This window comes from Carcharhinus amblyrhynchos, chromosome 20 (genome assembly GCF_965287045.1).
Source record: "Carcharhinus amblyrhynchos chromosome 20, sCarAmb.v2.hapA, whole genome shotgun sequence".
In the NCBI taxonomy this organism is placed as follows: domain Eukaryota; kingdom Metazoa; phylum Chordata; class Chondrichthyes; order Carcharhiniformes; family Carcharhinidae; genus Carcharhinus; species Carcharhinus amblyrhynchos.
The window spans coordinates 46,791,748-46,816,102 of NC_137343.1; the positions used below are offsets into that span (position 1 = coordinate 46,791,748).

The following is a 24,355-nucleotide window of genomic DNA, read 5'->3' on the forward strand; positions in this document are numbered from 1 at the left end:
CATTGCGCAGTCAAAATTGGATAGCTCCCAAAAATATGTGCGTGGGTTATGATGTGTAATTACTGCACACTTGTTCCATGTAATATGGGCAACACAACTCCTTTCTGTTCCATACTTCTTGTAATGACTGCTATGCTATTCATTGATTGTATGCATCAGCAGGGAGCCCATTATTACTACTTGCTAGCCATTTAAAGATAGCATATACTGTTTAAATATAACCTGTACCTCTTAACAGCGAGGTGAGACCTAGATGTGGTGAGACACCAAGCACAAGTGCACTGCAGCCAAGGTAAGGGAATAAGATAGCAAGGTGGCACTTCACCAGAGGATGATGTTATACAATAGTTCTGCAGAGGACTCACAAAAACTTCAATGGTCCAGACGACTGAAACAGACTGATGGGCAAACACAACAATATGAAAAGCCTGCAGGAAAGCTTGCATGTGATGCCAAGGAGCAGTAAGGAATCCACTTTGTATAGAGTTTTGAGCCCACCCTTTCTAGTATGGAAGTGGTGGCCAACTTTGTTTTCACACTTATGGGCTCATGCATGTGGCTGAGGCCTCAGGTTCCATTGTAGCACACGCAGCTTCCGCCAATGTCCACCAGACTGGAAGTTATGCAGAGTGCTGCCACTATGGCTTTGGATACCAATGTTCAAAAGAGCTTGAAAGCTCTCACAGCACTCCAACAATCTGTCCTTCAGTAGATGACAAGGATTGCTAAAGCACTACCCTGGGGAGTGGCTGCGAATCCATGGAACATGAACTTGCTGTTCTCTCTCAGGAAGACATTATTAGTGACCTATGCCTGATGAACGTCCAAACTATGGGAAAATAATTACTACTCACCAATAAGTCTTTCTTAGAGCCCACGAGAAAAATCGTACTTAAACCCTGTTCATTTTCCTTCAGTGCATCCTCCAGCCACTGCCTATAGCAAGAAAGAATATTATTGTCTTTGAGAAAATGATAAAGGGAGTAAGCAAAATGATTGCAGGCACCAACATTTAAGTTATAAGGAAACGTTAAGGAATTTGCACATTCTCATTTTAAAACGAGAATATGATTGATCTAACTGACATTTATAATATAATGGTGGGGGATGGGTAATGAAGTTGTTTGCGCTATCATGGACACAAATTAAAACTAAGGGAGTAAGAAGTAAGACGTCAGGCAAAACTTTTGTCTGTGTAATAGACTGATTGAAAGCACTGACATTTACTTCTTTACATAGATTTGCAAGGCACTTCTGCACTCTTGTAAAGAATTAACATCAATAAAAATGTTCACCCATGTAAATACTTTCCAGTAGAAAAATGTTCCAAGGAAAACAAAGAAAAGATGCAAACTGTAGCGAGTGTGATAGGAGAGGTGAGAAAATCTTGACCATAAAGACAGGTTACTTTGGATTTTCACATTAGATAGTTGTGTTTTTATAGGAGCTTATTATAATTTTCTACATTGAAACATTTCTATTGGAAGATCTTAATTTGAATTTGCAGTCTTAACAGAGATTCAACCATGGCTTTCCCTTCTTCCTCTCTCTCCTCCCCCCAACAACACCTATTGGGTGGGAAACGATTTTGCCAGACAAAGCAAACTTGCTGAGGGAGGAGAATCAAATCAGTATTAAGCCAACACAAGTCATTTAGGGTACTTCTGGTTTATTATCACTATCGGTTACATATTGTGGGAGTGCCATCAGAAGGGATATAATGTGGGAAAATGTGACATTGCCTATTTTGGCAGGAAAAGAAAAGAAAAACAATATTATTTAAATGGAAAGATACTGCAGAAAGGAGTGTCACAGAGGGATCTTGGTGTATTTGTTCATGAATCACAAAAAAGTTGGCTTGCAGGTACAGCAGGTAATGAGGGAGGCAAATGGAATGTTGGCCTTTATTGCAAAGGAGATGAACTATAAAAGTAGGGAAGATTCCAACAATTGTATAGCATATTGGTAAGACTGCACCTACACAAGAGCATAAGGACTTAAAAAATAGCAGCAGGAATGGGCCACATGGCCCAATGATCCTGCTCTGTATTCAATCTGATCATGATCATTAGCTTCAACTCCACTTACCTGCCCACTCCCCATCTCCCTTGATTCCCCGAGAGACCAAAAATCTATCCACCCCAGCCCTTAAATGTATTCAACAACTGAGCATCAACAACCCTCTGGTATACAGAATTCCAAAGATTCATCAATTTTGAGTAAACTAATTTCTCCTCCTCTGTCTTAAATGTTTGTCTCCTCATTCTGAGACCATGCCCCCATGTTTTAGATTCCCTGACCAGTGGGAACAATCTCTCAGTGTCCACCCTATCAAGTTCTTTCAGAATTTTGTAGGTTTCAATGAGATCACGTCATTCTTCGAAATTCCAGAGAATATAAGCCCATTTTACTCAGCCTCTCATCACTGGCAACCACCTCATCCCAGGGACCAGTTTAGTAAACCTTCGCTGTACCATCTCCAATGCGAGGATATGCTTTCTTAAATGTGGAGACCATAACCCAGTCCAATTGTAGCAAGACTTTTTTATTCTTGTGCTCCAATTTCCTTGCGAAAAAGACCAACATGGCACTTGCTTTTCTAATTCCTTGTTGCATGCTAACTTCTTGCAACCCTTGTGTATCAGCATATCCAAGTCTCTCTGAAATCAGCAGTTAGTAGTTTCTGACATTTTAAAAATATTCTGCTTTTCTAATCTTATGATCAAAGTGAACAACTTCACAATTTCCTATATTGTACTCCATCTGCCATCTTGTTGTCAACTCAGCTAACCTGCCCATATCTCTTTGCACTTGAGGTACTGTACTTGCTTTGGTCTCTTTATTTAAGGAGTGAAAAACTTGCATTGGAAGCAATTTAGAGATGGGATATTAGGATGATTCCTGAGATAAAAGGGATGTCTTACAAGTAAAGGTTGAGCAGGTTGGTAAGATTGCATACTTATGCGTACTCATTGGATTTTAAAAGAACAAAAATGATCTCACTGCAACATACAGGATTCTGAGGGTGCTTGAGGGTAAATTCTGAGAGGATGTTTCCTTGCACAGGAATCTAGAACTAGGACATACAGTTTAAATAAGGGTTCTCCCATTTAAGACGGTGATGAGGAGGAATTTCTTCTCTCAGGAAGTTGTTAGCCTTTGGAATTCTCTTTTACAGAGAGCAGTGGAGGCAGGGCTATTGAATTTATTCTTTTTTGATCTTTAAGGGAGTCAAAGGATATGGCGGTTTTGCAAGAAATTTGAGTTAATGCCACAACCAGATCAGACATGATCTTATTGAATGCCAGAGCAGGATCAATGGGCTGAATGGCCTACTCCTTCTCCTATTTCTTAGAATTTCATAAATTTGGATCGCTAATTTTGGTGTTGAGTTTGGGATGGTCCATCATCACCCTGTCATTGGCCTCTCCTGTCCTGTGGCTGTGTCACTGCTGCAAGCTGTGGACACCATGAGCTAGGATTAGCTCATCTGCTATTTTGATGGTGTTTCCTCCTTCAACAGTCTTAATGGGCCTCCCCCAGGAGCTTACCCACCTGCAGCCAGCAGCACTTAATACACTCCTGGCACTGGCTAGTGCTGATTGTGCTGCCTACTGTTGCTAATGGTAACAAATTTTACAACCTCATTTTTCTTGTTACTGGTCACCAATAAAAACAAACACAGGTAAACTGGGTTATAATAACTGCAGTAAACAGAATTGAAAATAAAATTCAGTACATGCACACAATGATGAAAATTCAAGACCTACTTTGTGTGTTCCAGGGTCCGTATATCGGTCAAATCAAAGGCTATTATAATGGCTGGAAACACAAATTTAAAACATCATTTAAATAATGACATTAAAGAACCTCACAATGATCACTTTGTTTTGCCTGCTGCTAATCCGGGCTTACCTTCAGCACCTCGATAATATGCAGAAGCAATGCACTTGAATTTCTCCTGCCCTGCTGTGTCCCAGCTAAAATAATAGAAAAATAACTATAGATTATTCCTTTGAAGAGACTGACTGCAAACTGGCGGTTTGATTTCACTGTAAGTGAATAGATTATGTTTTATTCTAGTGTTTTTGCTGCACTGAAATGTCTGAATGCTACCACCACAGGCATTGAACATTGGCCTAGTTATTCAGTCAATGCAGTGAGGAAATGCAGGATGGCAAATGCACTGGAAAGACTCACCTTCTCTCTATGTAATCAAACCCAGGAAGTTACCAAACCGGGAAGGGTTAACAATACCTGATTTCCAAGATTTTGGGGTCAGTGTGAACTTTCTTACTTGGAAATGCAAAGAATTTTCGTGGTGATGGGTGGAAATCCTATTGTCCTGTTTCAAGCAACTAGTGTTAACATGAAAAGACTTGCATTGACATAGAGTTTCACAATCACAGGATGCTCCAAAGTGCTCTATATGCAATGAAGCATTTTTGAACTGTGGCCACTGTTGTAATGTTGGGAACACAACAGCCAATTTGCATACAGCAAGGTCTCTCAAACAGCAGTGAGATAATGACCAGTCAATGTGTTTTTTGTAATAAAATAGATAATGCTGGATAAACTTAGCAGGTCTGGCAGCATCTGTGGAGAGCCACATGGGGAGGGGGGGTGGGGGGGAAGAGGCGGATTTCCCACTTCCATTTTAGGACTGTGGGAACCGTGGAGGCAATGGAGATCCAAAACGGCTTTTACACGATTGGATGTGCCTGCTCAATTGTCCCTGCCCCTAGTCAATGACATAGCTGGGATCCCAAATATTTCTGAATATTTCTGAGTGTCAGGGGGATTAACAGGGTAAATATGTGGGGTTACAGGAATAGGGCCTGGGTGGGATTATGATCGGTGCAGATTCGATGGGCTGAATAGCTTCCTTTTGCTCTGTAGGGATTTTATGATTCAGTTGTAGTGTCGTTCTGACTAAAAATTTGGTTATCGCAAAAGCTTGGTATGGCTCCTGCTCTGCCCAGGACCACAAGGAACTACAAAAGGTCGTGAATGTAGCCCAATTGATCATGCAAACCAGCCTCCCATCCATTGATTCTGTCTATACTTCCTGCTGCTTTGGCAAAGCAATCAGCATATGTAGGGGCACCACGCACTCTGGGCATTCTCTCTTCCACCTTCTTTCTTTGAGAAAAGAATACTAAAGTCTGAGGTCACATACCAACCGACTCAAGAAAAGCTTCTTCCCTGCTGCTGTCACACTTTTGAATGGACTTATCTTGCATTATGGTGATCTTTCGCCACACCCCAGTTATCACTATAACACTACATTCTGCACTCTCTTGTTTCTTTCTCTATGAACAGTACATTTTGTCCGTATAACGCGCAAGAAACAATTCTTTTCACTATATATTAATGCATGTGACAATAATAAATCGAATCAAGGTTAAGACCACCCATCCAAAAACTCATTTCAAGGAGGACCCTATACTAATGCAGAAGGGTGAAAAGTGAGAGACAGCAGCCTGGGTTGGATTTCAAAACACATAAGATATACACCACCAGAAAATCTAAAGTCTCTGCTCTAATTTCACTGATATTCTTCAACAAACTACAACTGCATTATCTTAACTTTCAAAGTAGGAAGTAGAAACTGAGAAAAGATAAGGCCCATAAATCACTCCATAATCTCAGGATACTTGGCATGGACTTAACAAGATTTAAAATAAGAACATAAGAAGTAGGAGCAGGAGTAGGCCATCTAGCCCTTCGAGTCTGCCCTGCCATTCAATAAGATCATGGCTGATCTGAAGTGGATCAGTTCCACTTTCCCGCTTTCTCCCCATAACCCTTAATTCCCTTGCCTACCAAAAACCTATCTACCCGTGACTTAAATATATTTAGCGAAGTACCTTCAACACTTCAACAGGCAGAGAATTCCAGCGATTCACCACCCTTTGAGTGAAGAAGTTCCTCCTCAACTCCATTCTAAACTGCCCCCCCCTCCCACCTTATCTTGAGGCTGTGCCCTCTAGTCCTGCTGTCCTTTCTAAGCGGGAAGAATCTCTCTACTTCTACCCTATCTATCCCCTTCATTATCTTATACGTCTCTATAAGATCCCCCCTCATCCTTCTAAACTCTAACGAGTACAGATGAGTACAAATATAATAAAAGATTCAATTTTGTTGAAAAATGTCCCAAGTAAAATTAATTATAGGCAACTTCAATTCAAACTGCATAAACAAAAGTAGCTTTCAAGCATGTTGTCAACTGTATTAATTTGATATCCTAACCTTGGTAACATTATAGTCACGAGGGCGATAAATTGATGCTGATGCAATATCACAGCTAAGCTCTTCACTGGTCTAGCAATTTGGAAATGCTTGGTTGGGCACAATGGACAGGTATCCTGTGCCAGAACGATGAGGTTTGAGGCTCCTGAGATGGTAATATCTTGGAGCTAGCACAGTGCAATTGTCCATTAGGTAAGACTGCGAGAAGTGTGGAAAAAAGGGGTTACTGGTAGAGTTGCAGCAGCGCTCAGATAAGTGAGGCTGGGGGACTGGTCTGGGATGAATAGCAGGGGAGTGAGAGTTTGTTCCATTGGTCTGGCTTCCCCAAGTAATAATTGCGCCAGCAGGAAAATACAATATTTGTGGCAGGAACCTCAAACTGATGTTGGGCTCTTTATTTGCAAATGCAGAGGCATAAATGATGGATACCCGCTTGTTTGTCCTTCTCGGCATGGTGATCAGTGCACTTCAGTCCAGCTGAACGTGCAAAGCTTCTGCTCATCATTTTGAATGATGAGATGATTTGGGAAATAGACTCTTTGCTGGTTAATCTCTAAACTACACTTTCTGTCCTGGTATTACATGTGACGGGGCATCCTTCACTGAAGTCACTAGCTGCTGAGAGAAGAAACAGCAGACTCAACTCATCTTCCAAAGAATACATCCATATGAAACCAAAAGAGAAAATGCTGGGCAATGTCAGCAGGTCTGGCAGCATCTGTCAGGAGATAAGAAGAGTGCAAATATAGCCAGACCTGCTGAGGTTTTCCAGCATTTTCTCTTTTGGTTTAAGATTCCAGCATCTGCAGTAATTTGCCTTTATCCACACAAAAACAATTTGATTTTCAATATTATGACAATTTATAATTAAATAGGCAAAACTTTAAAGTTCTGGTAATGTAGATTTTACTATGTACTCACATTTGTAGATTGTATGGAGTTCCAGCAATTTCAAATCGCTCAATTTCAAAATCAACCCCTATTGTGGCCTTGTAGTCTCGGTCAAATACATTTTTACAAAATCTGAAATTTAAAGAAGGATCAAATTGAATATTATTTCCATAAAAGAATTCTTCATCAGTAATACTAAAAACCGAACACATCCAAAAAAAGCACTTTTTCTGAACTTCATTGACCTTTAGCATGGCAAGTCATTTGTCTGCATTGTTTCATCTACAATTTTTGTGGTGAACATGTAAAAAAGAAACTTGTTACAGGGAGCCTGTACTTATTATTCAGTGATACACCTCACGCTTGTAACCAGTTTATTTACTTTAGATTATAGTTAGCCTTGACTTAGGCTGTGGTAATGTAAGTTTATATGCAATATCTGAAAACTGAAATGATCTGATTCCCCAGTGTAATCGGCCCAGACAGTTTTGGATAAAGGATACTCAATCTGTAGCACAAATATACTTAAATTGAAGAAAATAAATACATAAAGGTGAAACAAAGAACTAAAACTTCAGTGAATTATTAGTTCAGAGTCAAATAATTAGTCAAACACAGGAAGATATCCAGGAATAGAAACCCATCTTTTGCACTGACCCAAGACAGAATGCCAGGATTGTGCTCCAATTCTTATTGTGGGACCCTTAATTGCCAGGCCTTTCCTCCCACTGTGGAACTCCTTCTCTTGCCCTTTTGCTCCCTCTTGCTGGTTTGTGACCACATCCCACCTCCAGTTTTCTCCCCCCATCCCATGATTTTTTCTCTTATAACGTGGGTCCTTTACCCGATGCGTGGTTCCTCCTCCACAATGTTGACAGAATTAAGTGGAGAAGCACGTAGGTGAGGTCTTCAGTAATTAGAGACATATTTGAATACCCTTCTCACAAATAATCTTCAAAAAGTTGGTGTAAGTTTCCATGGGGAAGATCCCAAGTGTCCCTCCTCATTGACGGCCACATAAAAACTGTTTTGATATCAATTTTTCTTGTGATCCTCTAGGCCCTGATCCCAGTCTGGTTAAGTCACAAGCCATATGTAGACTGCTGTGCCTTTTCTCTGAGCAGAGCACATTAAGATCATGGAAGAGAGAGATCCCAGAATAGGCAGTGCCAGCCTACATCTTCAACTCCTCTGTAGTCACGTTCTCATTGGTGGTGGGTGCAAACACAAATCAAGATTAGGAATGCAGCAATAGGGCTAGGTTGCTCAGCCCCTCGAGCTTGTTCACCATTCAATGAGATCATGCATGGCTGATTTGCAACCTAACCCCAGCTTTGGATACAAAACATCCATCAATCACGTGTTAAAATTGACAATTTATTTCAATTGTTTGGAGAAGATAGTTTTAAATTTCTATCATCTTCTTGCGTATTAGTTTTTTCCAACTTCACTCCTGAAAGATCTGCTCTACTTTTTAGGCTTTCCCCCAAGTCCTAGATATCCCAACCCGTAGAGACATAGTTTCTCTCCATCTACCATATCTCATTCATGGGACACACTGCTGACAATGCCAGCATTTGTTGCCTACCCATTTGCCTCAATATATTGAAAACTTAGATCAAATCACCTCTTAACCTGCTACATTTCGGGGAAAACAATCTTACGTTGTATAATCTCTCCCCATAATCTAAGCCTTTGAGTAAACGGCAAGTCAATACCACACTCCCTCAGTTTCATGTGTATGGACAGCTGTACTTCTTCAGTGTGTATACAGTGAGAACCTGTATTTAATTCATTTGAAATGGCAGACTACAGACAGCCTCATGTCAGAGTTACATGACAATGGAAAGCCAATTAGTCATGTAGTATACTTCGTAAGATTGCATTTCCAAAAATCAAACTCTCCACTTTTCATACCGAACAAGAGATGTAAACATCCTCTTTTTCCTAGTGAGCAAAAGACATATTTTCATGTACGATCCTATGTGATGTTGTGTTAGCCAAGTTACCTATTTTCCACCCACTGTCCTCATGGATTAACAACTTCTTGTTCTCCTAATTTGTCTCTGCACATGCATTGCCCACAGTCTTTAAATTGTGCTGGTCTCTAAATCGAATCTGTGAGTATTGACATCGGTTGTTCATCTGAGTGATGTTTCTTGTCAATTCCTGTAGCCCTAGTTACTACTGTTGTTCCATTGCGGCTGTTAGGGACACACAGACCTCTGGGATTGATGGCAGTTCTGTACTCCGTACAGCTGATGAGATCCTTTCCCCTGCCCAGCTGATCACACTATAGGGAGAACTTGAATGCACTGGGAGAATGGAGAAGAAGTTCAAAGGAATGGTTCCAGGGATGAGAAACTTCAATAATGAGGAGAGACTGGAGAGGTTGGGATTGTTCTCCTAGGAGAGAAAAAGGAAGTTGACAGAGGTGTTCAAAATCATGAGGGGGCTGGACAGAGTAGATAGGGAGAAACTTTTCCTGCTCAAAAAAAGGATCAAGAATGAGAAGGCACAGATTTAAAGTGATTTCAAAACAAGCAAATGTGATGTGAGAACTCAGCAAGTGGTTTGGGTCTGGGGTGCATGGCCTGGAAGTATGGTGAAGGCAGGTTCAACTGAACCATTCAAGATAAATTGTTTGAATAGAAATGATGTGCAGGAGTATGGAAAAAGGCAGGGGAGTGGCAGTACGTCATAATGCTCACTTGGAGAGCTGGTGTGGACATGACGGGCCAAATGGCCTCCTTTTGCACAGTTACAATACTGTGATCCTGTGATTACATAATTATTTTTTTCTTCAACTACATAAAAATAACTTCATGTCTGTGCGATGTAAACACATTAGATTTTCCCCAGAATCCGTTTATCGTAATAAATGGGGCATGCAAATACTCACCTGTTAATAAGACACGTCTTCCCCACATATAGATCCCCAACCACCACGACCTTTGACATTTTGTGTCTGTAGGGACAACAACATAACAAAGCTTCACTGTTATGTAAAGTGATTTTTATTCCTGCATGCACCTTACAATCTCTGGCCTCCTCTATGTCTTCCTTCCCTGCAGCTCTCCTGCACAATTGATCACTCTAGAGGTATTTGCATATCCTCTGACAATAAAATGGTTTCCAAAAAAAAAATGCCCTCTTTAATTGTGAATTGGCAACCTTCTCCAATTCCTTCTCCAACTCTGACACCCACCTTATGAAAACCTCTGGGATGTGCGTTGTTTTACCAATCTTTGGCAAGTGTATGGTACTAGTATTACAATTAATATTTTTTAGGAAAACTGATAAATGTAAACCTGCCTATATATTACTCAAATAATGAGCTTCATTTCAATGCCCAACAACGCAAATTGAAAGAATGAAAGCTGAGAGAACGAGGCAATCGAAAGTGAATATGACTTTTGTACCTAGTGTTTATTTCAGCTTTTAGCTGCTATTTGGTTATTTTAGTGACAATTTTGTATCCTTATTTCTGGTGGGAATACAAGGCCATTTTATGAAAAGAATCAAAAATACCCATAATTACCAGGAATTGTGGTTAGCGCTGCTGCCTCACAGTGCCACGGATCTGGGTCACTGTCTGAGTAGAGTTTGCACATTCTCCCCGTGTCTGCATAGGTTTCCTCAGGGTGCTGTGGTTTCCTCCCACAGTCCAAAGATGTGCGGGTTAGGTTGATTGGTCCTGCTAAGTTGACCTCATGTCAGGGGGATTAGCAGGGTGAATATGTGGGGTTAAGGGAATAGGGGCTGGGTGGGATTGTGGTCAGTGCAAACTCGATGGGGCGAATGGCCTCCTTCTGCATTGTGGGGATTTCATGATTACCAACATTAAACCATGTTTTATTTAGAATTTGTAACAAGTTTCCAAGGTAATAGAAACTGAAACAGGGCAGAGAATGAAAGCACTTCTGTGCTTGCTGACCTGCACTGGTTCCCAGTCAAGCAATGTCTTTATTTTAAAAGTCTCATCCTTATTTTCAAGTTCTTCCATGGCCTTGACCTTTTCTAACTCTGAGGTGGAGAAGCCGGCTTCAGATTGGGGATGGACATAGTATGAAGTCTCACAACACCAGGTTAAAGTCCAACAGATTTATTTGCAATCATGAGCTTTCGGAGTGCTGTTCCTTCATCAGGTGAGGTCTTTCATCAGTGCTCCAAAAGCTTGTGATTTCAAATAAACCTGTTGAAAGTTAACCTGGTGTTGTGAGATTTCTCTCACTCTGTAATGTCCTTCAATCTCACAGCCCTCTAAAATGTCTGGGTTCCTCTAATTTGGGCCTCATGTGTATTCCTTTGATGCCTTCAGTTGTCTAGGCCCAAGCTCTGGAATTCCCTTCCTAAACCTCTCCCCTATCTACCTGACTTTCCTCTTTGAAGACACTTTTTAAAACATGCCCCTTAGACCATATTTCTAATCATTCAACCACAACCCATGTGTCTGTATCGGCTCTTTGAAAGAGTATTCAATTAGTGCCATTTCTCTGCTCTTCACAACAGGTCCACAAGTAGAACCCTTACAGTGTAGAAGAAGGCCATTCAATCAATCAAGTCTGCATTGACCACAATCCTATCCAGGCCCAATTCCTGTAACCCCACATATTTACCCTACTAATCCTCTGACACCAAGGTCAATTTAGCATGGCCAATCAACCTAATCAGCACACTTCTGGAGTGTGGGAAAAAACTGGAGCACCCGGAGGAAGCCCACACAGATATGGGGAGAATGCGTAAACTCCACACAAACTTTGACCTGAGGCTGGAATCGAACCCAGGTTCCTGGTGCTGTGAGGCAGCAGTGCTAACGACTGTGCTATGTAACTTAGCATATAAAAGCACCATTTCTTAACTCAGTCACATTATCTTCTCAGCATAATGTTGTAAGGCTCTTGGCCTTTAAGGTAACTTGATATTTGTTGCTCAACACAAATAAAGCTCCCATTTATTCAGTAGAATAATTGTCGAGCAGGCATTGCCTACAAATACTCAAAAAAAGTGACTAATCAACTAACCATTTTCTTTAAACTCAGGTTCCATGAGTCAACAGAAGGAATACTGTATCTTCTAATTAAATTGACCTTCAAAGAAGCTGATTGAGCCAAGTGTCGGATATCTTTCACTTCATGTCTCAAACTACTTACCCAATATTTCTGGTCTGTCGTTCTTGGCAGGCATATTTAACTTGAACATGGAACTGATCTTTAAACTGGAGGCAGGCCTCAGGTATGTAACACTGTAACAAAATTAAAAACAGAGTATTGTCATTGAGTGTCTGGTCAATTAAGGAATACATAGATACCTGTCTGTTCATGTGAATGGCTTTAACAGTGTTTTGATTTAGGTTACTCTGCAAGGTTTTTTTTTATAACTTTAGCAACCCTTGTCTTTCTACTCTAAGAAGTCTCACAACACCAGGTTAAAATCCAACAGGTTTATTTGATAGCACAGGCTTTCAGAGCACTGCTCCTTCATCAGGTGAGTGGAGAGGTAGGTTCACAAACATGGCAGATATAGGCAGACACAATTGCAAGATAATTACAGATTGGAATGTGAAAAATGGTTGGAACGCGAGTCTTCACAGGTAATCAAGTCTTTCCAGGCACAGACAGTGCAAGTGGAGAGACGGATAATCACAGGTTGAAGAGGTGTGTTTTCTCAAACCAGGACAGTAAGATTTTGCAAACCCAGACAGGATGGTGGGGGTTACACGTAGTCTGACATGAACCCAAGATCCCGGTTGATGCGTGCGGAATTTGGCTATCAGTTTCTGCTCGGTGATTCTGTGCTGTTGTGTGTCTTGAAGGCCGCAATGGCGAACGCTTACCTGAAGATCAGAAGCTGAATCCCTTGACTGCTGAGGTGCTCCCTGACTGAAAGGAAACACCTCTGCCTGTTAAATGTTAAACTGAGGTTCCAGTTGCCTGCTCTGGTGGATATAAAAGATCCCATGGCACTATTCTGAAGAAAAGCAGGAGAATTTCCCGGGTGTCCTGGCCAATATTTGTCCTTCAAATCAGCACTACAAAAACAGATTATCTTGCTATTATCGCATTGCCATTCATAGCAGCTTGCTGTGGACAATTTGGCTGCAACATTTCCTATATTAGAACATTGACTACATTTTAAAAGAGATCATGGCCTCAGAACCATAGAAAAGCTATAGTGAGAAAGAATCAATTTAGCCTATTGTGTCTGCACCAGCCAAGAATAAATAGAAACAAGAAACCAGCCACTCATTTCAATCCCACTTTCCAGCACTTGTTCTATAGCCTTGCAGATTGCAGAAATCTGCTACTTTATCACTTGACTCCCTTGTAGATTAAAAGTCTGTCTACCTCAACTTTGAATATATTAAATGATCCAGGCTTCAAGTTTATTTCTTACTGTCACAAGTAGGCTTACATTAACACTACAATGAAGTTACTGTGAAAATCCCCTAATCACCACCTGTTCAGATACACAGAGGGAGAATTTCAGCATGGCAAACGCACCTAACCAGCACGTCTTTTAGACTTTCTCCAGCACTCTGGGGAGAATTCCAAAGATTAATTATTGTTTGAGAGAAGAAATTCATAATCATAATAGAATCATAAAACCCTACAGTGCAGAAAGCGGCCCTTCAGCCCATCAAGTCTGCACTGAACACAATCCTACCCAGGCCCTACCCACATAACCCTACATATTTTACCCACTAATCCCTCTAACCTACACATTCCTGGACACTAAGGGGCAATTTCTTAGCATGGCCAATCAACCTAACCAGCACATCTTTGTCTGCGGGAGTTTGCACATTCTCCCCATGCTTGCATGGGTTTTCTCCGGGTGCTCCGGTTTCCTCCCACACCCAAAGATGTGCTCTTAGGCTGATTAGTGTAACAAATTGTCCCTAAATTAGTCTTCCCTCAATGTGGAATGCCATAAGCATAGGCAAGGGTCATGGGTGGAGAGGGGACTCAATGTTAAAACAGCGGCACGGGCTCGTTGGGCTGAAGGGCCTGTTTCCCGTGCTGTGTTGTTCTTTGGAAGGTAAAAGAAAGACAAACTCAGTGAAATAGATGCGCTATTTTCATGAAGGCCCTAAAGTTTATTTTATTTGGTTGCAAGTTTGGGAAATTTCTCCTGGGACTCAAAGTTGATTAAAAAACTCCTTCAGAATGTCTCAGTAGTCTTTCATTTGACTGCCATAAGAATCTGGGCACATCCCAGATTCAAGATCTCCCTTGAAGATTTGCCTTAGAAAGAAAGTGTTTGGCATTCTGCTCAACTCAGTCGTGACTGACTTGGTTGTGGATGTTTGGCAGGTCAGTTCAGGTGAACACATCAGTGTCTGCTATTTTGTCCTGCCAGCTAATATTCATAAGCTTCTGAAGGCAATTCGAGTGAAAATATCTGGGCTTCTTCATCTGCTCCTGGTACATGTTGCAAGTCTTACATGAGGAGAATCGGCAGGGCAATTGTTCTACAGACTGCAAGTTATTTTTCTCTGCTATCGACTGATGTTCGAAGTTTTTTGAAGGCTACGTTTGCTTTGGCAATTCTTACATGTCTCTCATCAATATAGACAACTCAAAAGATTGTGCTCTCAAGAAAAGTGAATTTATCCACTGCTGAATGATTTGCTTTGGTCATGGATTGAAACCTTGGGCTTGAAATGGAGTTTTCCTGGAGCTGGTGTATGACTTCAGTTATCATCAGCCCTCTGGAGCGAAGAATTCCAAAGATTCATAACTTTAGAATGAAGATATGCAGGTTAGGTTGACTGGCCATGCTAAATTGACACTTAGTATCGGGGGGTTAGCAGGGTAAATATGTGTGGTAATGGGGAAAAGGGCCTGTGTAGGATTGCTTTTGGTGTAGGCTCGATGGGCTAAATAGCCTTCTTCTGTACTGTAGGGATTTTATGATTCTATCTTAATCATTATCCGGAACCATCTTGTATCTCTCTAAAGCAAGGATATTCTTCCTTAGATGAGAAAACCAAAATGGTACACAGTACTCTGGGTGCACTGAAGCCCTGTATAATTGAAGGAAGACTTTTTGACTTTTAAAACTTCAACCTCTTTACAGGAAAGGCTAATATACTATTTGCCTTCCTAATTGTTTGCTGTATCCAAATGCTAATTTAGTGATTTGTGTATAAGGATACCTATGATACCAATGTTTACTAGCGTACCGAGTTTAAAAAACATTCTACTTTTCCATTCTCCCTACCAAAACGAATAACCTCATTTTCTCCCACAGGATATTCCATCTTGTTTATTCATTTAACCTGCAGCCTCTTTGAATCCTACTCACAATTTACTTTCCCATCTAATCTTGTATTATCAGCAAACTTGGATATATTATAGTCTCCTCATCTAGGTCATTGATATAGATTGTAAACATTTAAAGTCCAAGCACTGGTCCTGATGCTACTGGAATTGTAAAACCCTGTCATCCTGAAAATTACCCATTTATTAATGCTCTTTGTTTTGTCTGTTAAATAATTGACAATCCATGTGTATTTGTTCCCCCATAAATTACCCCCAATTTCACGTGACTTAATCCTGTAATACAATCTTACTGAATACGTTCTGAAAATCCAAATACACCACATCCACTAGCTTCCCTTTATTTATCCTAGCCGTGATTGCTATACAGTACATTTGGATGATGTGGCAGTCATGTTTGACTAGCTAGCCATACCTGCAAGCCGGGAAACAGAGCTTACAATAGTGATAAGCGTATGAAGGTGAGGTGCATATATGCATGCTATGAGTCCTGAATGATATGTGTAATTCTCAAAGTGAGTGTTTAATGAATTGGGCACTAGCTGAGGCAGTTGATAGGATATGGCGTTTGAAGATGCATTCTTTGACACTTGTGTGAGGTTACTAACATTCTACAACACTGCATCCAGATTGTTGGGCTAAGCTCCTAGCATTGACCTCAATGCTATTTGTTCCCACTGCCCTTTCACTGTGTTTTTGAAGGTCCTCCTAGCCCATTGTGGAGACTACACCTCTCTCCCCCTCCTCCACCAACTCACCCAGTGCAGCTTCAGAAATCCCAGGTTTACACTTGCTCATCTGTCCAGCCATTCCCAGGTCATTCAGCTCACAACTGACTCCCAGCACCTGCTTTTTTTGTGAAGATTTTTAAAAAATTCCAATTCAACCAAATCAAGTCCAATTCAGAATCTCAACAAGTTGAAACATTCCCGATCCAAGCTGACAAGACAGGGCTTTCATCTCCTGTCTTGGGCTTGATCTACATGATCCAAGCTGATTGGAATAGGCATAGCTCCTCTTCCAAGGCTTGATTTCATTTGCATCTTAGCCAAAAGACCGAGATGCCGCTTTTAAAAATTGCTTCAAATGAAGCTAAAAACGTAACCTAATGATTTCAATCAAGCACAGCATGTCCATACCACACTTGATCTTAGCCAAAAGGCCGAGAAGCTGCTTCAGCTGCACTGAAACTCTGTATTAAGAGAGGAAGGCTAGCTTTAAGCTGGCAGGTTGTTAACCAGTATCGAGTTTGAATACCCTGCTAAGGGGTGCAAGATGGGCTGTTTCTGGGGACGCACACCAAGACAAATATCAACTGCTGCTGGAGGGTCATCAACTCGGTGAAGGACGCCTGAAACTTGCTGATCTTCCAACTGAAAGAATTGTCCCCCACCAAGTGTTGCAGATTGGCATATTCCAAGGTCCAGGATTATGTGCTGAGGGGCACGCTCAAGCTTGGAGTAGCCACTGCAAAGGCACAATGGGCAAAGGCCACACTGTGAAGCCTTTCAACCGATGCAGACCGAGGGTCCGGGAGCTGCAGAATACCCTCGGCCTGCATAACTGTGTGTGAAACTGAAAAATAACAGCACACAGCAAAGTCTAAAGCGCATATATAGTTTTAAATAATGAAACGTAATGAATGTAATGTTGTGTAAATAAGCATAGTATTGTACAGGAAGAATGATTTTTTTTGGGCACTGTTTGTAATTTTTGGATCTGTTGTTTTGCAATTGTCTATTTGAGGGTTTTTTATGAAAAAAGTATATTTTTGAAATTAAAAAAAACAGAATGGTTACCAGTGGCTGCAAGCAGAAATCAAACTTCAGTACAAAGATGCATATCGCAATCCTTGTGCTTGTATTCAGGGCTTTCCAATTTAGCTCCTTTAAATCTCAGATGTGTGCCTATTGTATAATTGGCAGGGATTTAAGTGGATGTTGCAGTAAAATATGTAGTTATGATCTTTGTTATAGGTAAATAAATAAAGTGGTGCATGGAATTATTATAAAAGAATGAGAACTTACTGAGGCAGTTAGATAAAAATATAACTAGAAGTAGGGAGAGACTCCTCATGTGAATCTTGAGAAGTGATCATTTTCACATTGATCACATTCACTTAAAATTTAACTTGCACTGAAATTAACCTTGACCTGGAACACTGGGAACTTTTTCAAGTCATCGACGTCTCGGCCACAACTAAAGGCAGATGTTGACATATGATTTAATGGAATAATTGGCCCCCTATTCCAAATGGGGAATATTTCAGTGCTTGATTTTTTTTTTAAATTATGACTTTAGAAATCAGATTGATGCAAAGTAAAAATTTGCTTTGTTTGATTCTAACCTCAAGGGTGTTCTTGTAACTGTGACAAAAGTGTTCAATAACTATCGTGTTAATATGAGACAGAAGGGGGCTGATATTGGCATGGAGTGACTGGACAGGTGGTGGGCTTGCTTCACATTCTCTCTTAATCGGGGCTAATCATGGGTCTCCACACATTGTTTTCTCAAGCAGTGATATCTTCTCATTGTATCACAATAGGATAGGCAGAAGAGGCAGGCCCAAAGAACTACCTCAGCTTGTACAGGCAACAAACAAACATCAAAACTGATGCCATTACACAACACTCTAACCCAACCAGCCCTATCGTAGGAATTCAGTCAAACTTTAGCTCCCCACCACCAACAGCCTTTATTGTACACAAATAAAGGCAAGTCCATGGCTCATGGTCAGGTAGTCTTCACCTTGGGACTTACACTTCCTGTCCAGGTAAAGTTACAGGCCTCTAGCCCCTGCTGGCTACTCCCCATTGGACAAGCCTCCGCTCACTCAATGAGGCAGCTCATACTCCATAAAGCCCACAGGTAGATCTACTGATGATCCCCTGTGGTCACAACACTTACCACACCTCACTCGCAATCAGCAAGAGGTCCAACTGATGTTGGTGGGCTTGCCCTATTTAAATTGAAAAGATGAGCTGCTAGTGCTCATAGGTAACTCATTATCTGGCAGATCAGGAAACCTAACAATGCTACAGCAGTACCTAAAAGACCAAGACTGAGTTAAATAAAGTATCAGAGCTTCATGAGCGCACACACACACACACACACACACACACCAGCAGCGAGATTATTTCATGGTACCTTAAGAAAACTCTAAAGAACCAGCCCCCCCAGCACCCGATTTGCACCATCTCTAGTATGTTGGTAGGTTCAGGCTGCAGGAAAGGTTGTGCTGATTGGCATTGGGAGTTGTGACAACAGTAAGAAGTCTCAAATAAACCTGTTGGACTTTAACCTGGTGTTGTGAGACTTCTTACTGTGTTTACCTCAGTCCAACGCAAGCATCTCCACATCAAGTCGTGACAACAGCAGTGGACCCAAGGTTAAATATTTTGATTAGTCAATCTACAGTTTCCAACAGCAATCTGACCACCTATATAAATCAAATTATGTGAGAAGATTGGTAACGGATGTAGGTCAGTGAACTTTACCCACCCCCGCAACAATTTTCATTCCACTATCTTCCCATTTACAGCTGGAAGCAGGCAGTGGTATGACAGAAATCATCCCTGAACTGCCTAAACGAGTAGCTTGCTGATAAGATATTTGTATCCACCAGGATAGTTTGGTTCTGCAAGGATAATTGAATTTGTGGTCCCTGGGGAACAATGAGTAATTTTTCTGCAGGCTTAATATAAATGGTTTCTGTTTCATTCAGATATCAAAATGAAATGGAGCAGAGGATGTCATAATGATCTACTGGCTATTCATCCTGAAGTGGAATTCACATATCAATGCACCACATACACTGCAGAAATGTTCTTGGCTTCTATGATGATATAACTAAGAGGAACTAATTTGTTCTGAGTATTCAATTGTACTGTGAAGCTGACTATATCCATCAAGAATCATGAAACGACTGCATTCTCTTAAAGTCACTGATTGTGAACAGACAATAAATAATAAAAATCTTGGTACCAAAGTTTTTAAAAAAAATTTGCTGCTCTGTGAGGCCAGTTTTTTTAATGCCCCACACCTGTAGATGTCTTTAACAGGTGCGCACCTGTACAGCGCCTTCCAGGCTGAGATTTGGCTGCACCCAGGGCCAGGAAGAGAAATCAAGGGCCTTGATGCTTCTCCTATTTCTGGGCCCCTTATTCCCTCCCTGCACCTTTTGTGTGCCCAGAATTGGTAACCATTGTCAAAGTGGGGTTCAACTGTTTCATACAGATTTAGTGTCTTGGCTTTTCTACTCCACACCTTTATTTACAAAGCCCACCGAAAGCTCAGGTTTCAGTATGATACACTTTTCAACCACGGCTTTATCAGACAATTACACACAACTTGGTTGTTCATATTATGGAACCAGCCCCACTTGTTTGAACATGGCCCTATGCAATGTCCGAACAGCAACATCCAAAAGACTTGAACCTCACAAGCACTGCAAACAACACTGCAATGTACAAATGAGAAAATCATGCACTAATAATTACACAAAACTCCAGTTTCACTTCCAAGTTTAAAAATGGCAAAATCTTCCAGTAAATTAGCACAATTCTCCTGCAAGTATGTGCTATTTCTATCCACACAAGTGGGTTTTGTTAACAAAAAAATTACACTTTTTTTTTCTAACCACACACAGCATGGCGTATATATTGCTGAGCAAAGAACTGCAGATTTTGGAAATTTGAAATATAAACAGAAAATGCTGGAAATGCTCAGCAAACCTTGCAGCAACTGTGGCGAGAGAAACACAATCAATGTCTCAGGTCTTCATTGTGCATAGTTCTGATGAAGGGTCACTGACCTCTGTTTCTTTGCATAGGCAGAAGTGATATCGGAAGTAGATTTGAGGATGACTTTCAAAAGTGAATTAGATACATACTTTAACAGGAAATAAAAATACAGCTTATGGGGAAAGGAGAGTCAAACTAGTTTGATAATTTTCCAATCCAGCCAATTACCAATCTACTTTTAATCATCAACGAATGGGTGGAAGGGGTCATTGACTGTGCCAACTAGTGGCAGTTACCCAGCAATAACCTGCGCACTGATGCTCAGTTTGGGTTCTGCCAGGGCCATTCAGCTCCTATCCTTATTACAGCCTTGTTCCATGGGCAAAGGAGATTAACTCAAGAGGTGAAGTGAGAGCGACTTCCCTTGACATCAAGGCAGCATTTACTGTGTGTGACATCAAGAAGACCAAGCAAAACTAAAGTGAATGGGAATTTGGAGAGGAAAACTCTACTGGTTGGTGTCATACCTACAATAAAATAAGATGTTATGGAGGTTAGTCCAGGATATTACTGCAGGAGTTCCTTAAGGTAATATCCTAGGCCCAACCATCTTCAGCTGCTTCATCAATGATTTTCCTTGCATCATAAGGTCAGAAGTGGGGATGCTTGCAGATGATCACACAATGTTCAGCACTCTTTGCAACTCCTCAGGTACTGACGCAGTCCCTGGGCATTAGCAGCAAGGCCTGGGCAACATTTAGGCTTGATCTGACAAGTGGTCGGTAATATTCACGTCACAGAAGTGCCAGGTAATGAGCATCTCCGACAAGAGAATTTAACCATCTCTGATATGCAATGGCACTACCATTGCTGAATCGCCACTATCAACATCCCGGGGGAGTGGTGGAGCGGTTACCACGAACTGAATCTGAACTGGACTAGTCTTAGAAATATTTGGCAACAAGAGTAGACTGGAGGCTAGGAGTTCTGTGGAGATTAACTCACTTCCTGACTCCCCAAAGCCTGTCCACCATCTGCAAGGCACAAGTCGGAGTGTAATGAAATACTCTCCCCTGCCTAGATGAGCACAGCAACAATAACATTCGAGAAGCTTGACACTATCCAGGACAAAGCACCCTGTTTTACTGACATCGTATCCACCTTCTTAAATATTCCTTCCCTCCACCACTGACACAATGGTAGCCGTCTGTACCATCTACAATATGCACTGCAAGAATTCACCAAGACTCCAAATCCACACCCATTACCATGTAGAACGACAAGGGAGAGTTGCTCGAGAACACCACCATGTCCAAGTCCCCTCTAAGTCATACACCATCCTGACTTGAAAACTATATTGCCGATTCTTCACTGTCACGGGCTCAAAATTCTGAAACTTCCTCCCTACCAGCACTTGGGGGTACCTACACCTCAGGAACTGCAGCGCTTCGAGAAGGCAGTTCATCACTACCTTCTCAAGGGCAACTAGGGATGGGCAATAAATGCTGGCCTAGCCAACAATGCCCACATCCCACAAATGAATTTTTAAAAAGCCAACACTTTACTAACATTTAATGTCTCTCACTGTAAGCAGTGAGAAGAGGCCACTGAATCCATTAAACCCTCTCCATTTGGAGTCCAGGTGTGATTATTGTGCGTTCCTGCAACACATGTACTTTGTGGAACATCAAACTCTTTTCCTTACCCCCTGAGGTTAAATCAAACAATACTATTAATATCCATAACCTTCAATTCTCTTTATTAGCTGATATTGATTAGCTCCCTTTAAAGATGTTAACGGATCAGAAAACAACAACTTTCATTGGGAACTTGTACCACCCATGGCATAAGACCTGGAGCAGGAGTAGACATTTGACCTCTCAACTCTGTTCCAACATTCAGTAAGATCATGGTTGATCTGATCATTGTCTTTCTCGACTTTCCTACCTCCATAACCTTTGACTCCCTTCAAAATCACACTGGCTGAGAAAGGCCCTTCAGGTACCAACTGAGAAAACAAGGAAAATATGTTGAATTGATGTTTGCAACTGCCATTTGACAAGCATGGAAATTCTATGTATCGCTTTTTAAAAATTATTCCACAAGAAGTGGGTGATAATTAGACTGGCAACTTATTGTCCATCTTTAATTGCCCTCAAGAAGGCGGTGGTGAACTGTCTTCTTGAACTGCTGCTAGCCCATCTGGTGCACGAACACCCAAAGTGCTGTTCGTACTGCAGTTCTGGGATTTTGACCCTGCAATAATGATGGAACCACAACTTATTTCCAAGTTAGGATGGTGTGTAATTTGGAGGGGAATGTGTTTGGAGAGCAGTGTTTCCAAGCATCTGACGTTCCTGTCCTTCTAGGTGGTAGAAGTTACGGATAGTGTCAAAGAAACCCCTTAGTATTATCTAACAATACAATTGCTTCCTGACCGATACAAACAACAGGAAGCATCCCAGGATCTCTCTGGGACCAACAACTATCAGCAAAGTTAAAATAAAACAAATTTCTGTTTCAAAAAACAGATATTTGGAGCTCAATTTCTATTTTTCAAAGATTCAAGGCAAACCAATGGGGACCAAGTTTCATTGGTAATGAAATGTTACATCTGATGTGGTCAGAACCAAGTGACGCCACCTCCCTCTCTCCACTCAGTTTTGTCATTGCCGGCGTTAACTGTTTTGGAATGAGAGGAATGGGGCGGACCAGTGGCACAGTAGTTAGCCAGGGACCTGGGTTCGACTTACATGATTGGGGTCACTGTCTGTGTGGAGTTTGCACGTTCTCCCTGTGTCTGTGTGGAGTTTGCACATTCTCCCTGTGTCTGTGTGGATTTCCTTCGGGTGCTCTGGTTTCCTGTGCAGGTTAGGTGCATTGGCCATGTCAAATTCTCCCTCAGTATATCCGAACAGGTGCCCGAGTGTGGCGACTGGGGGATTTTCACAGTAACTTCATTCCAGTGTGAACGTAAGCCTACTTGTGACTAATAAACTTTAGAATGTCAAAGAGTTAGGAAGCGGGATCAAGCTACTAACTCCAGACTTGCTACTGAGCCTTCAATCGAAATAAAGTCAGTTCCTCCTCCCCTCAGCCCTAAAAAAGTACAACTGCATCTTTCCCATTCATCTTTCAGCTATCTTCCATGACTGAAGCGTCCTGAAGGTTGGCACTGAGCTTGTAGTTACTCCTGGTGCTGCCAGTGTTAACAACCCTCAGTACAACATTTATGTTCCAGCCCACAACAACCCGGATCCTCGGCCAGAGAAACACGCCATGCCTCGCACCAGATAAACTGCAGCATTGCCGAGAGAGAGAGAGAGAGAGAGAACATGAAAAGTATCAAAGGCAAACCGTGACCTTGGGAAATCTGGAGATGACTCGGTCCCTGCTGACAGGCGGGGCGTGCAGGAAACCGTTATTCATCTTCCCCCCCCCCGTCTCCGGGTGAAATTCTTCCGATTATTTTCTGCATGAGATCAAACGGGAAACGTGAAGAGCAAAGCAACCAAACGGTCCAGCCCAGCTGCAGCACTCAGAGAAAGCTGGGCATTATCATGAGCATTATCACAGCAACTCCTGGAGTGGGGAGAGGGGAGCTGAGGCAGTGACACCTTTTCACTTTGTCCTGATCCAGGGCATTAAGTAAAAAAAAGTCACTGGACGCAAACATCAGCACTGAACTTACCAGCTCCCAGCCCAGCCGCCTGTTGGCTGTTTCTACAGCAACAAGCGTCTCTCACTTCCAATACTGACGTCAGGAGAGGAGGGGCTTGTTTCAAGAAATTGACTTTTTCTTTTAACCCTTTCAAAATCCTTCACTGGAATGACCTCAAACTTCCAGCTTCTCCCATTCAGGACTTTGCAGCTCTGCATTGTATTCAGATGAAGTAAGATGATCAGCTTCAGAATTTTTGGGAGAGTCAAACTGAGTGGCGGCCTACCATGGTCTCTGTAGACAGGTTACACTGGTGACTGATGCTCTGAATTTGACTTGATTTGATTTATTATTGTCACATGTATTAACATACAAACAAAAGTATTGTTTCTTGTGCGCTATACAAAGTATATCCTTCATAGGGAAGGAAATACAGAAGTGCAGAATATAGTGTTACAGTCATAGCTAGAGTGTAGAGAAAGATCAGCTTAATGCAAGGTAAGTCCATTCAAAAGTCTGACAGCAGC

At 41.6% G+C, this 24,355-nt stretch overlaps 1 protein-coding gene across 3 annotated transcripts in view; it reads right to left on the bottom strand.

The window, feature by feature from the left end:
• rab36 (RAB36, member RAS oncogene family) overlaps positions 1–23,909 on the bottom strand; it is a 34,538-nt gene extending 10,629 nt beyond the window's left edge. The window contains exons 1-8 of one of the 3 annotated variants that reach the window (XM_080208524.1): positions 23,859–23,909; positions 23,531–23,639; positions 12,297–12,388; positions 10,046–10,111; positions 7,174–7,275; positions 3,916–3,980; positions 3,771–3,822; positions 855–936 (exon numbers count right to left, since the gene is read on the bottom strand). In XM_080208524.1, the coding sequence (XP_080064650.1) occupies positions 855–936; positions 3,771–3,822; positions 3,916–3,980; positions 7,174–7,275; positions 10,046–10,111; positions 12,297–12,388; positions 23,531–23,596 (525 nt within the window). In that variant the 5' untranslated portion in view covers positions 23,597–23,639; positions 23,859–23,909. Of the gene's footprint in view, positions 1–854; positions 937–3,770; positions 3,823–3,915; positions 3,981–7,173; positions 7,276–10,045; positions 10,112–12,296; positions 12,389–22,114; positions 22,178–23,530; positions 23,771–23,858 lie in introns of those variants that run through there. The other 2 variants (XM_080208523.1, XM_080208525.1) reach the window with 2 other exon arrangements.
• Positions 23,910–24,355: the final 446 nt, after the last annotated feature.